General features: G+C 50.6%; 1 protein-coding gene across 2 annotated transcripts in view; it reads left to right on the top strand.

Annotated features, from left to right (window-relative positions):
- SYNJ1 (synaptojanin 1) overlaps positions 1 to 12,623 on the top strand; it is a gene marked incomplete at its 5' end in the record, with an annotated part of 64,624 nt that overhangs the window by 42,787 nt on the left and 9,214 nt on the right. Inside the window, 8 exons of one of the 2 annotated variants that reach the window (XM_081138777.1) lie at positions 639 to 795; positions 1,547 to 1,664; positions 1,760 to 1,972; positions 4,625 to 4,703; positions 6,963 to 7,125; positions 10,555 to 10,764; positions 11,612 to 11,743; positions 12,237 to 12,275. In XM_081138777.1, coding sequence (XP_080994903.1) covers positions 639 to 795; positions 1,547 to 1,664; positions 1,760 to 1,972; positions 4,625 to 4,703; positions 6,963 to 7,125; positions 10,555 to 10,764; positions 11,612 to 11,743; positions 12,237 to 12,275 — 1,111 coding nt within the window. The remainder of the gene's footprint in view (positions 1 to 638; positions 796 to 1,546; positions 1,665 to 1,759; positions 1,973 to 4,624; positions 4,704 to 6,962; positions 7,126 to 10,554; positions 10,765 to 11,611; positions 11,744 to 12,236; positions 12,276 to 12,623) is intronic. The other variant, XM_081138778.1, reaches the window with a different exon arrangement.

Raw genomic sequence — 12,623 nt, 5'->3', positions numbered from 1 at the left:
ACCCATGTTAATTCCCAGGAAGAAAAACATGTCTCTGTAAGATTAACTTTTAAGTAGAAGAATATACTTTTCCCCCCCCAGTAATAGTGAATTTAGAATCTTTGTCCTCAGGGCTGCTGTTTTTTACTTTAAGATCCTGTGGTAATGTGCTTTATGTGTCTCTTCTCTCATTTCTTATATCATCTACATTTTGAAACTTATTTCTTAAAACTCATAACCACAGCATTTTGGAAGAGTTATGTAAAAGATTTTTCAGAGTAGAGGCGAAGGTGGCCACTTGCTGTGGTGCCTCCGTGGTCGTCAGATGTAAATTCGAACCCTCGGGCACCACTTGACCTCGTTGGGCCCACGCCCTCGGCTGAAAATCAGATCAGTGGAGTCCCTGCCCGTGTCTTACAGCCCGGGGGTGGGCGAAATCCCCTTATGCAGGGGGCGGACCAGGGGCGGGAAAGGCCGCGTTTCAGGTCCCTTCCCTCAGCTCTGTCCCCTCAGGTGGACACGCTTGTCAGGTGCCCACAGGCTCTGTGAGCGTCAGCACCACACACTTAGTGCACGACCACCTCAGTGAAATCAGCTTTTGCTTTTAAGCAGCTTGCTCTGCACATAAATAACCTACTTTGTATATATGTTTATTGTAGATTTTTAGAGGATTTTTAGAAGGAAAAGTAACCTTTGCTCCGACATATAAATATGATTTGTTTTCTGAAGACTATGACACCAGCGAAAAGTGCCGCACCCCCGCGTGGACCGACCGCGTCCTCTGGAGGAGGAGGAAGTGGCCTTTCGACCGGTCAGGTGGGGACGCAGCCTCCCGGGTCGGGGTCGCGGGGGCGGCGCTCAGGGGGGGCTGCTGGAGGCTGATTTCCGCCTCCTCGCTGTCTTGTTTTGTTTGCTCGTTTCTCTGATTAGTGTGTTGGGCTGACGCTGGTCAAGGTCACGCGGGTCCCGGGGCACATTCTGTGAGCGCGGCCTGTGTGCTACATGGCGCGTCCACCGCCCAAACTCGGATCTTCTTCTGCCACCATATTTTTGACCCCCTTTTACCCTTTTTTTTTTTTTTTTAACAACGGTTATATAGGGTAGAAGAAATGAAATTTAAATATAAAACAGATTTTAAAAATATTCCCAGACTTGCTTTTAATAACGTATTTAATTTTTCCGTCTATTTAAGTGACTCTTTTTCATATAAAGAGAAGAAAACCTGACATTTCAGTTGGCTGCTAGTTGAGGTTTTACACGAAGCGGGTGGCCTGCAGATCAGGAGCTGCGCTCCTCTGATGGATCACTCATGAAATCCTGTGTGGCCACAGGCTTTGAGTAGGCTCAGGGGTAAAGCCACGTCTTAATTTTTGCTAAGTGAACATAACATGGTCACTTCACCAGAAAACCTTTCTAACCTGAAGGTGTCCCGACCTCCTGCCCGTGGGCAAGTGTGTCCGGCGCCCCAGCCTCAGCCGGCGGCAGCCCCTGGAGCAGAGGCTCTCCCGTGCTCCTGGGGCCTGTCGTGCTCATGTGCTTCTCTCGTGTGGTTTTATTTCCGCTGCAGCTGAAGACTTAGATCTTCTAAATGCTAGTTTCCAAGATGGAAGCAAAATCCTCTACACGTGGACTCCCGGCACCCTGCTGCACTACGGGCGAGCGGAGCTGAAGACCTCCGACCACAGGTTTACAGCCTCGGTGTTTCAGGGGGCTTGAAACTCATCCGGAGCCACGTCTCTCCTGGGGTGTTTCTAACCTGCTGTCTTCCTCACGCCTCCAGGCCCGTCGTTGCCCTGATAGACATAGATATATTCGAAGTGGAGGCCGAGGAGAGGCAGAGCGTCTATAAGGAAGTCATTGCCGAGCAGGGCCCCCCGGACGGCACGGTGCTGGTCTCACTCAGGAGCTCTGAGCAGGGAAACTTCTTCGATGACACTCTGATCGATGCTCTGCTGCAGCAGTTTGCAGGTTTTGGTGAAGTAATTCTCATAAGGTGAGTAAACGTGTATCGTTCAGAAGCAGCTCGTGATTCATGAATCATGTTTTCTCTGTTAGAAATTACCTCGTTTAGTATTTGAATAGTATATGAGTATTTTTATCCCCAGACTGTAGGAAAATTATGCTACAGAGATGTTATTCAAAGAGCTCATAGGTTTTAAAACTGAAATTTCTCCTTAGGAAATTTAAAGTCGAGTAGTGAACTTATATGGACAGTTGATGACCAAACACGTGCGCATTTGGATGTGGTCGCTCACGATCCCCATGCGATATAACACGAGCCCTGTGACGCATGAAGATGTAATTGCTGTTTTATTTTTTCAAGGAGAGTAAGAGTAAAGTGGATTTTTCCCCCCCTCCTCAGTTTAAGAACTTTTATGTTTTAAGTAATTTTAACTCATTGAATTTTAGTCCTGGTTCCATTGCTGACTCAGCCGCCTGCCCTTTGCAGAACCACGGACGGCCTCCTTCTTGTTTAGAAAACGCTCTCTCCTGGGCGTGCAGCCGTTGTGAGAGCCCAGGGACAGGTGCTGCTAAACTGTGCCGTCCGTCTGCTTGTTGACGCGTTTCATAGGTGTTGGGTGGCCACGCCTCTGTTAGGTTCTGTGGGAGGCACAGGAGACAGGGAGACTCGGCGCCTGTTTGTAACCTGGTGGGAAGATCCGCGCGTGCAGGGGCTCCCCTGGATCCTGAACGCACCAGCTCACAGAGTGAGGTGGTCTGAGAAGCAGGCCTAAGAAGCCTGGAGACCTTCAGGGAGCAAACGAGCAAGCAGAAAACATCGTGTTTAGACTTCCCTCAAATCTTTTGACAAAGATCTACCCTAAAGCTTTAAAATAAAACAAAAATGTTTCTGAAAATCTTCAGGCTTGAGGAGGTACACAGTGAGATCTTGGAGTTTACAGCTGACGGTAGGCTTGGCCAAGTGCAGGAATGCCAAAGCACCGGAGCGTCCTGTGGGCTGTGGGGGGCAGAGAGCAGTGTCCTGTGAGCATGTGTGAAGTCTGCACTGGCTGGAAGACTCCAAAGTGTCCCTGAATGACCGACCCACGTGAAGGGCCTGTGCGTCTCAGCCAGTCTCTAAGGAACGTATTGGAGCCAAAGCTTTCCCCAGAGTGCTTGTGGTCATCAGGAAAAGCACTGGTGACAAAGCAAGGCGTTGTCCTGACGTAAAGCGCGGGTGCCTCCCGCCTGGAATGTGCTGCGTGTTACACCTTTAAACAACCCAGTTGCAAGAGGAAAAAGACACTGGAGGTAACAGGAAAGGACTCCTGTCACCAGGAAGACCTTCTGGTCTAGAGCAAGACAGCCACGGGCAGTGCTGGGGTCACAGCTCCCTTACGTGTGACGGGGCGCCCTGGACGTGAGGGTGGCACACATTTGGATGCACGTAGATATTTATCTCAATTGGGGGGAAACTCTAGAAGCTTTTACTCTAGTGAGTGGAAAGGGGAAGAAAATACAGCTTCTAAAAGGACCTACGTACATCCAGGGATATTAGAACCAGAATCTCTGTAAAAGTTAGAAGTGTGTGCGGGCGCGTTGCCAGTGAAGGACAGGCCGCGACTTCGCCCCCACGGGCCCCGGGTGCTTGGGGGCCACCGGCGGGCGGGCACCGGGGGAGGAGCGCGTCAGTTTGAAAGGCCTCCCTGATGTGAGGGAGAAGGGCTCTCGACCCTGCAGCGTCGGGCCCTGGTGCCAGAGGGACTGCCCGTGTGCCAGCGGCGGCAGAAGTCTCCTCCGGGCCGTGGATTCCAACTGGACGTAGCAGCTGCTGTCTGCGCGCCTGCGCTTTTAGCCTTTCCCGCTTAATGCCTGGAACGCACGCCCTCGCGTCCTAGGCTGAGTGTGCCTGTGCCTGTGTGTTTTCTCTCACCTTTGGAGAATCTGCAGGGGTTTCCGAGCGTGATCTGTGCAGGTGGGAGCAGTTCAGCTCATCTGTCTCTAACTAAGGCGGGTGACGTTGTAATTTGTCTCATTCTTGTTTGCGTGATAACGTTATTACGTCAGTGGCCGTCTTCTTCAGAACTTACCCTAACGTCCTCTTTATTTTTTACTCGTGGGGTTTCTTATTTCAAAGTTATAAACTAGAATCATAGCAAAGGCCATTGAAGTCTCCAGACAGTAAGTGACAAGGACCGTTCACGTGCGGTCCCTGGGGGAGGTCTGAGGGGACGGACAGGCAGGGGGTTTAATGAACACCCCGATCTTCTTTCTCGGTCAGAGGGGTTTGCTTCAGGGCGGTCATGAGGCAGCAGAAATACTCGTGCTGGCCTGTGGGTTCAGGAGACTCGGGCGCTAGTCCTGTGACTTTCTTGCCTTGTAAGGTCACTTTGAACGAGCCACTTAACCTCCGGCCCCTTTTCCGTCGATGAAGTGGAGGGTGGGATGCGCAGGGGTCCCGGTGGTGGTCCGCAGGCCCGGGCCTTCTGGCCGGCTGCTCTGTGGCCTGGTGCTGAAAGACTGCAATTGGGGTGCTCTTGGGAGAGCGCCCCCTGCAGGCCACCTGGCCCTGCTGCGCTCGCTCTAGTTTTTTTATTTCCCAGCCTCCACAGGCCCCTGCTAATCAGGAATCACCAGACTAGTCACTGGGCTAGTTATGTCTAAGGTATTAACTATTTTTATTGTTTGTTTCTCTCTCTTGAAGGTTTGTAGAAGATAAGATGTGGGTTACATTTTTGGAGGGCAGTTCTGCCTTGAGTGTTCTAAGCCTGGATGGTAAAGAGGTGAGGTGGCCCTTGTTGATTCTGAATTCTCTGTGATTAAGTGTCTGAGGGTTATACATGGAGCAAAGTTATCTAAATGTGTTTCCAGTTCCAGAGGATGAAAGACCTTATGGAGAACTTTATGTTACTATTTAGACGAGGTTTCTGACTGGTTCAGGATTATTTTGGTCGTTCCCTGGAGAAATTAACCATTGATAGAGATGAAGAAGAAAGCATGTTTACCACCTAATTTTATTTTAATGATTTTTGTATAAAATTTTTAAAAATTATTTGAATAGCTATTTTGGCTCATCTGTATAGTAGAAAATATTTCTGTCAAATGAAGAAAATGCTTTACTTACAAGAAAATGAGGGAGGAAGGTAGTCATTATTCTCAAGCATAAGTAAAATAATTCCCGCAGAGAGTGTAGTTGGTAATATTGTAATAACTGTGTGTGGTGTCAGGTGGGGACTGGACTCAGCGGGGTGATCGCTTCGCAAGGCATATAAATGTCTAATCACTATGTGGTACACCTGAAACTAATATACTACTGAATGTCAGGTGTAATTGGAAAATTAAAAATAATAAATCCATCTCATTGAGGCGCTTTAGAAACTTTTACTTAGTGGAGATAGTCCTACTCTGTGGTCTGAAATGTCATTGTGGGGGAAATCTGTGTCAGTGGTCTGGGAGACTTTTGCTTCTATAGAGTGCTGTGTCTCCATTTCTTCTGAGTGCTTTTGGACAAATCCTAAATGTCTAAGTAAATGGCCACTAGATAGGACGGACTAAAGTCCAAGCCTGATTTCTCCAACAGCGGCAACTCCAAAGGATTTCTCTGAGCTTCCTTTCAGCTATATTACTTCCACTTCCTTGGAGAAAATTTCCATGCACATATTGCTTTTGAAATAGATTTTTGTAGTGTCTTAATATGATTGTAATACACTCATGCAAAAGCAAGTCAAGAAATCCAGAAAAATGTAAAGAAAGAAATAATGAGACTTGAGACCCTACCGTTATGGAATAATGGCCCTCAACCTTCATATCACACACTATGTATATTACATATACACATATACATAAATACAAATGAGATATATGCGTGTACACATACATACATGCACAAGCACGCATGGGGCCATGTTATACATGCTGTTTTCTCACTGCCTCTTGAGACTCATAAACATCTTTCTATATGAACAAATATGTCGTTTTTAATGGCTGCTCTAGCTTTGTTATATAGATACATATATAAATTTATTTAACCAAACTCCTACTAATAGACATCTAGATTGTTTGCAACTTTTCATTATTAAACATTCTAGAGAGCCCTGTGTACACTGTGCCTCCCAGGGAGTCTAGTCTCAATTGTACTTTGAGCTGAGGAAGACCGAGGCGCAGGGGTGGCAGCTGTCCTCACAGCGTGCTGGTCACAGCCACACGGTTCATTTGGACGCTCATGACGGTTACACTCCAGAAACTTGTCAAATGCAGGAAGTTGAACTGTGTAGGAGAGAGCTTCCGTTTCAGAAAGAAAATTCATTTTGTGAGTGTAGGTGGTAAGTGAGAACATCCTTCTAGTGTCCAGTCATTTTTAACCAAGGACCTGGCGGCTGCCTACAAGTTTTTGACAATATTTTAACACATCAGTAGGATGGTGTAATTGGATATAACATGTTGGTGTTTTAGGTTCTACTTCCGTCTGCAAGCACTCAAAATCGCGGAGCAATAAGTGCCCTTTCACAAGTGACAGTTGTTATGTTTCCAGCCTCTGAGTCACTCCTGTGAGGATTTAAAATGGTCTTAAATTCTCTCCGCATTCTTCTGGCCTTTGAGACGCTGAAACTGCTTTTGCAGTGTGGCAGTTTCCAAGACCGTTAGTCCAAGCTTGGCAGTCCAAAAACAGGAGAAGCGTTTTAAAGATTTGCTACTGCCTCCTCTGTGGCTGCCTCATCCAGGAACAGCCACTTAATCTGTGGGTCAGAATCAAAGGAAGTATAAAATTATGTAGCTGAGTTGTCAGTGAACTTAATCTGCTTGAGGGGAGATGCTGGCTGCCGCAGAGAAAGCTGACTCAGCGTCCTGGAAGAGACGACCGTAGATTTAGCAACAGGCTTCTGAAGGAGAGGGGGCGTTTAAACTAGTTAAATTCAGCGTATGTGAAGCAGGTACGTTGAATTGGTCTAAATTAAGCCTGAGTAGGCAAGGCAGTCACTTTATTCCGGAATAGTTCATTTTCATGCCAATGAATTGTCATCTTTTATCTTTTACTCAACTAGTTATTGGGCCGGATTATAAGTATTACTTTAAAAAGTCCCGACTGGATCAAAACCTTGGAAGAAGAAATGAGTTTAGAGAAAATTAACGTGCCGTTGCCCTCGTCCACAAGCTCCACCCTCCTGGGTGAAGATGCGGAGGTGGCCGCGGATTTTGACCTGGAAGGTTTGTTGATTGAACGTGCTTCTAGATGCGTGTCCCTCCCCTCAGCCTCCACGCCCATCCTTGTCTCTTCTGGTGACCCACACAGCAGTATCAGGTTTTGTTGTGCATTGTACTGTGTTTATTTTGATTGTAAATGCATTGGCCACTGTCATTCAAAGGTGAGGATCCTTACAGGTGTTAGTTTAGGTCCTTGTGTAATAGGAGCACAAGTTGGTGTGTGTTTTTTTAAATTTTTTTTAAAATCCTCACCTGAGGATATTTTCTCCATTGCTTTTCAGAGTGGAAGGGAGAGCGAGAGGGAGACACATCGATTGGTTGCCTCCTGCACACTCCCTGACAGGGCAGGGATCAATCCTGCAACTGAGGTATGTGCCCTTGGCAGGAATCGAACCCGGGACTCTTCAGTCTGCAGGCTGACGTGCTAACCTCTGAGTCAAACCAGCCAGGGCACAAGTTGGTGGGTGGTTTGGTCCCACTGTTTGCAGTAAAGGTAGAAAAGCAGAAGTTCAGAGTGGGTGTCCTAACAGCGGACAGGAGCTCAGGGCAACCGCTACAAAAGGGGATACATTTCAGAATCATCGAAAACGATTCTAAAACTGAGCCAACCCGTATAGATGTAGCCACTTCGGGTTTAGGATATGGGACAGGTTATCTGGGTATAATATCTTCCTTAGACATGATTAAGAAATGACTGATTTTCTGGTGCTGTATGCATATTGTTCTAGCATATTTTCCATTCAAATGCTTTTGTTTATAAAATGACATTACCTCATATTGTAGTACCCTGTGCATCCAGGTAACGAGTTTAAGAGCTAAACACTTTACAAGGTTACCTCCAGCTTTAACATTTCTCTCTCCCTTGGTTTGCTCAGTCCACACAGCGCCCTTTATGTGCCAGGTGCATGCTGGGTGCTGGAAGGTCAGCAGATGTCATCCTTGCCCTCTGAGAACTCACAGCCCAGTGGGTGTCACAGGGAGCAGGCAGTTACAGTCAGGTGACATCCGTCAGGAGTAGGCCTACTGCGGGTTCCAGGAGGGTCCCTCCCTTAGGTCTGGGAAGCTGGGAAGGGATCCCAGAGGAGTAGAAATTTAAACTGAGAATCTGAAGACAGAACGAGAGGTGACAGAGGGTGGGGGAGGTGGCCCAGGAGGAAGGACTGAGCGGGGCCTGGGGCAGGTCTCGGGCGGACGTGCAGGTGCGCTGGCGAGGAGCATGGGGAGGAGGCGGGCGGGGCCGGCGGGTGGAGGAGAATGTAGCTTGAACATGTTGAATTTGGGGGGTCTGTGGGGTCTGATGTGGGCTCACAGGCAGCTCTGAGGGCAGTTAGACCACAGGTGTTCATCGCCTGGGCCGCAGGGCTTTATAGAGATGGAGAGAACAGGCCCTGATTGAAACAGAGAAACAGACTTCAAGCAAAGGCCAAAGAGGGCTGCCCGTGAAAGGAAACCGAGAAGGAACCACTAGAAATGTCAGAGCTAAGGGAATGTAGTGGCTTAAAAATGAGGGAAAGAAAGGGTAACAGAGATGGAGAGTCTGTGTCCCGTGGCTCAGATGAGGAGAGAGGAGGCTGCAGCTTGCCCTCTGAATTCGGTAGCACAGAAGGAGGCTGCTGGTGGCTTCACAGGAGCCACTCAGTAGAGTGAGGAGCCAGATGGGGGTGAACTGAGGTGCGGACGGAGGGGTGGATGTGCAGTGTCTGTAGGCAACCCTTTAAAGGAGTTTGGCTTAGAAGCGGGGAGAGAAGAGGGCAGCTGCCCCTGGGAAGTGGGGGTCTGGGGGTGCTGTTTAAATGGGAGGCACTAGAGACTGCTGGGTGCTGATGGGAAGGGCTGTAGGGGCGGAGGCCCCTGGGAAAGGGCAGCGGGAGTGACAGGGCACGTCCCCCAGGCGGGCGGCAGAGCCCGTTGCTCCACCCACAAGGACAGCTGTCAGACTCCACTTGGGGCCGTTGGTGAAAGGGGTCCCCATCTCAAGACTCCTGGGTTCCCTGTGACGTGTGAGAGTCAGGTGACCTCCAGGGATGGGGCCCCCCACCGTTTCAGAGTTGAAAAGGTTTGGGATAAAGCTCCTGAGCAGGAGTCTGGGGAGAGCCAGCCAGAAAATTGCGGAGTTGCCAGGCTGGACCCCGCATATTGGATGTGACCGCCGTCCTGAGGGGCGTGTGGTTTCTCCAGCAGGCTCTCAGCAGCCCGTGTGCAGCTGTGAGAGCAGACCGTGGCCCTTGTGCAGGTGACGGAGGACCAGTGCAGCAGGGGTGGTGGGCAGAGGCGCAGAACCGGGGACTGAGGGCAGGTGCCGAGAAGCAGACTCGGACTGGGGGCCAAATGTGCAGGAATCCGGCCTGAGTCCTGGTGACGTCAAACAAGGAGGAAAACTGGGGAGACGGGGAAGTGGGAGGCGGTCGGAAGGAGGTGTCTGGAGCGGTGGGAGCATAGGTGAGGATAAGACCAGGTCTTTAGATTGTTGCCCTGTTGTCCACGTGGACTCTGATCCGCCCAGAAGGATGTCACTCACCGCAGTGCTCTGTGGTTGGTCCTTGACGGAGGAGGGTGGAGGCTGGAGGTGAAGGCGGGGAGGGGAGGTGTGAAGTGCATCCTGATGGCACAGCCTTGGAGAAGTGGGGAGTCCTGTTCTGGAATCAAACTAGGTTGCAAGGGGGCTCCCTGGCCCCACTTTCTAGCCCTAAGGTCAGGAGATGAGGGGGCCTGGGGAACCAGCTTCCAGTTAAAGCAGAGAGAGTCTGTGTTGGGTTGGGGGTGGGGGAGCTCAGGGGAGGTGGTCAGGAGGCCTCTGGGAAGAGGGTGTGTGGCCCTCTGCCAGCCTGTTTACCACAGGGCCCCACCTGGGTGAGGGGAAGTGCCAGGGAGCATAGGAGGGGTGGGGGACAGCAGTAGGTGGCGCCAGCTGCCCGGTAGAATGCGAAAGCCCTGAGTCAGCCCAGCTCCAAGGCTTGTCCCCACCCCTCCTGTTGCTCTGAGATCCAAGAGCATCTTTTTTTTTAAAAAATATGTCTTTATTGATCTCAGAGAGAGGAAGGGAGAGGGAGAGAGAGAGAAACATCAATGATGAGAGTCATTGATCGGCTGCCTCCTGCACGCCCCCTGCTGGGGATCGAGGAGCCCACAACCCGGGCCTGCGCCCTGACTGGGAATCGAGCTGCGATCTCCTGAATCCTAGGTCAAAGTTCAACCGCTGAGCCACGCCGGCGGGGCCCAAGAGCATCTTTAATCAAGTTTTCTGTAGCACAGTTGTCCTGATTCTAGTTTACATATAAATTTTATATGTACCTGCATGCTTAATCCATGCACGTTGTCGGTGTCATAGTGTTAGCATGTTTACTTTGTGTATTTCACCCCTTAAAACCAGATTGGTGAGGAAGATGTCTGAGAAAGTAAAGCAGGTGGTAACGGATAACCCTGTTTCCATAGGTGACGTTGATGACTATAGCGCTGAGGTGGAGGAGATCCTGCCCCAGCATCTGCAGCCGGCTTTGGGGTCCGGCCTCGGCACGTCCCCGAGCTCCTCACCGCGGACCAGCCCCTGCCAGTCACCCACAATTCCCGAGGGCCCTGTGCCCTCCCTCCCCATAAGACCAAGTCGAGCCCCGTCCAAGACTCCTGGGAACCCACCCTCACAAGGTGGGTAAGGTGTTTCAAGTTCTGTGTGACCGTCCCTGGCACTGTCTTAGGTTTCAGGTGGTTGTATCCCTGGTGCCGCTGGAGCCCCTGTGGAGAGCCCTTGTGTTTAGCTCCTCCCTGCGTGCAGAGTGCGCTGTGGTTTTCTGTAGACAGAACGGGGGCTTCCTAGGTGGTGCCCCAAGTGGAAACGAGACTCACCGCCGCTCACTGGGCGAGGCTGTGCCTTCACCCTTGTTCTGTGCGCTCAGCTCGCCCCGGTCGTGTAGCTGACGCTCGTCTGCTGTTGTAGTGAGAGCTGTGCCGCTGGGCTGAGCTCTGCGTGACCTGTGTGCCCGCATGAGGCAGGATTGAAACTGGAGTCATCGCTCCTCCCAGTTGGAAGATCTGTCCTTGGAAGCTGTTTCTACCACATGACCGGGTCCGTTTCACCCCAGCCAGCATCTCCCATTGCGCACACGTCCCACGTTTGCCGTGGTGCTCTTAGAGGCCCGGCTTCGTTAGGTGAGCTGGGAGCCGCTGAGGCGTAGAGAAGAGCAGACTCCTTTTCCTCCTCTTTGCTGGTCAGCGGACTGCAAATGCCCTAAACAGGCCTCTGTGCCGTCCGGACGGTCCCCTCAGTAAGTCTCCTTCAGCACCTGGGCCCAGGTGAGTCCACGCGCAGCGAGCATCACTGCTTCCCGGTACCAAAGCGTAATTCACTGACACACCGCTTCTGTGACACTAAAGGCACAGGTCATTTTGCTGCAGAGAGAAATGGCGAGTGAGAATGTCGTTGCTGTGCAGGAAGCACCATCCCCCCTCACTCCCACCCCCTCGGAGCCTGGCCTCACTCCAGGTGCTTTTCCAGGTTCTCCCGTGGACGCTCAGCCAGCAGTGCAGCCACAGCCGCAGGTCCTGGAGCCCAGGCGGCCCCCTCCTCCCCGCCCAACGGCCCCTCCCGCACGGCCAGCGCCCCCGCAGAGACCTCCGCCACCCTCAGGTAACAGCTGTTTCCACTTCGGGACAGACAGCCCTCCTTGCTGCATCACAAATGCATGTCTCCGGTCTGGGTTTTACTCTGTCGTTGCTGCCTCCTCAGCCTTCTTTGCAGAACACGGGAGGCGAGGCGGCAGGTGGCGTCCCCGCGAGGTTCCCAGGGACGTTTTCATAGCTGCCTCCTGGCAAGGGCGCAGTGTTTGCGTTGTTTCTGCTGACTGGGTGCCGCTGTGCTAACTTCTGATAAGCGTAGGGCTAGACCCAGAGAACACACATATGCTTGTTTACTGTGAAGCTTTACATACTTGTTTAAAGGTTCTTTTTAAATAAGTATGTGTTGTTACTTAAGCTATTAGAAGTACTTGATTTAAATAATAGCTTTTTTGTAATAGCAAGATGCTAATCGTTCCTGCATGATGTTGACGTCAGGCTGCTGTGGTAAATCTTCTACTTAATGTTGTTTCCTCTCTGCTGCATCTTTCCTTGTGGACCCCAAGGGGCTAGGAGTCCTGCACCTGCTAGAAAGGAACTCGGAGGTAATCGTTTGTTATCATATGTGCATCTCGGCTCATGGTGTTTTGGAGTTTGATCTCTGTAACTGAAGGGCATTTTAGGTTTGTTTGATGAAAGTCAAAGGGAATGACGATTATATTTTTAATAGCTCCAAACTTCTGTTCCTGTTAAGTAAAAGCCTCGAGCTCGTTTCGTTAGTGGGTAGAGCCTGCGGCAGCTCCCCGTTCCCGGTAGACAGGGCTGGGTACCCATCCAGGCCTGATACACTTTTCCTTAATAAATATGGTCAGTTTGGTTACAGAGATTTAATTCCCAAAGTCATACTGATTTCAAAGGGGGTGTGGGTGCAGGGACTGTAGAACCCCCAGCGT

The sequence above is a fragment of the Miniopterus schreibersii genome (assembly GCF_964146895.1).
Source record: "Miniopterus schreibersii genome assembly, chromosome: 5".
Taxonomy (NCBI): domain Eukaryota; kingdom Metazoa; phylum Chordata; class Mammalia; order Chiroptera; family Miniopteridae; genus Miniopterus; species Miniopterus schreibersii.
Note: the sequence above shows the minus strand (reverse complement) of the source record. Positions and strands in the feature narration are given on the sequence as shown.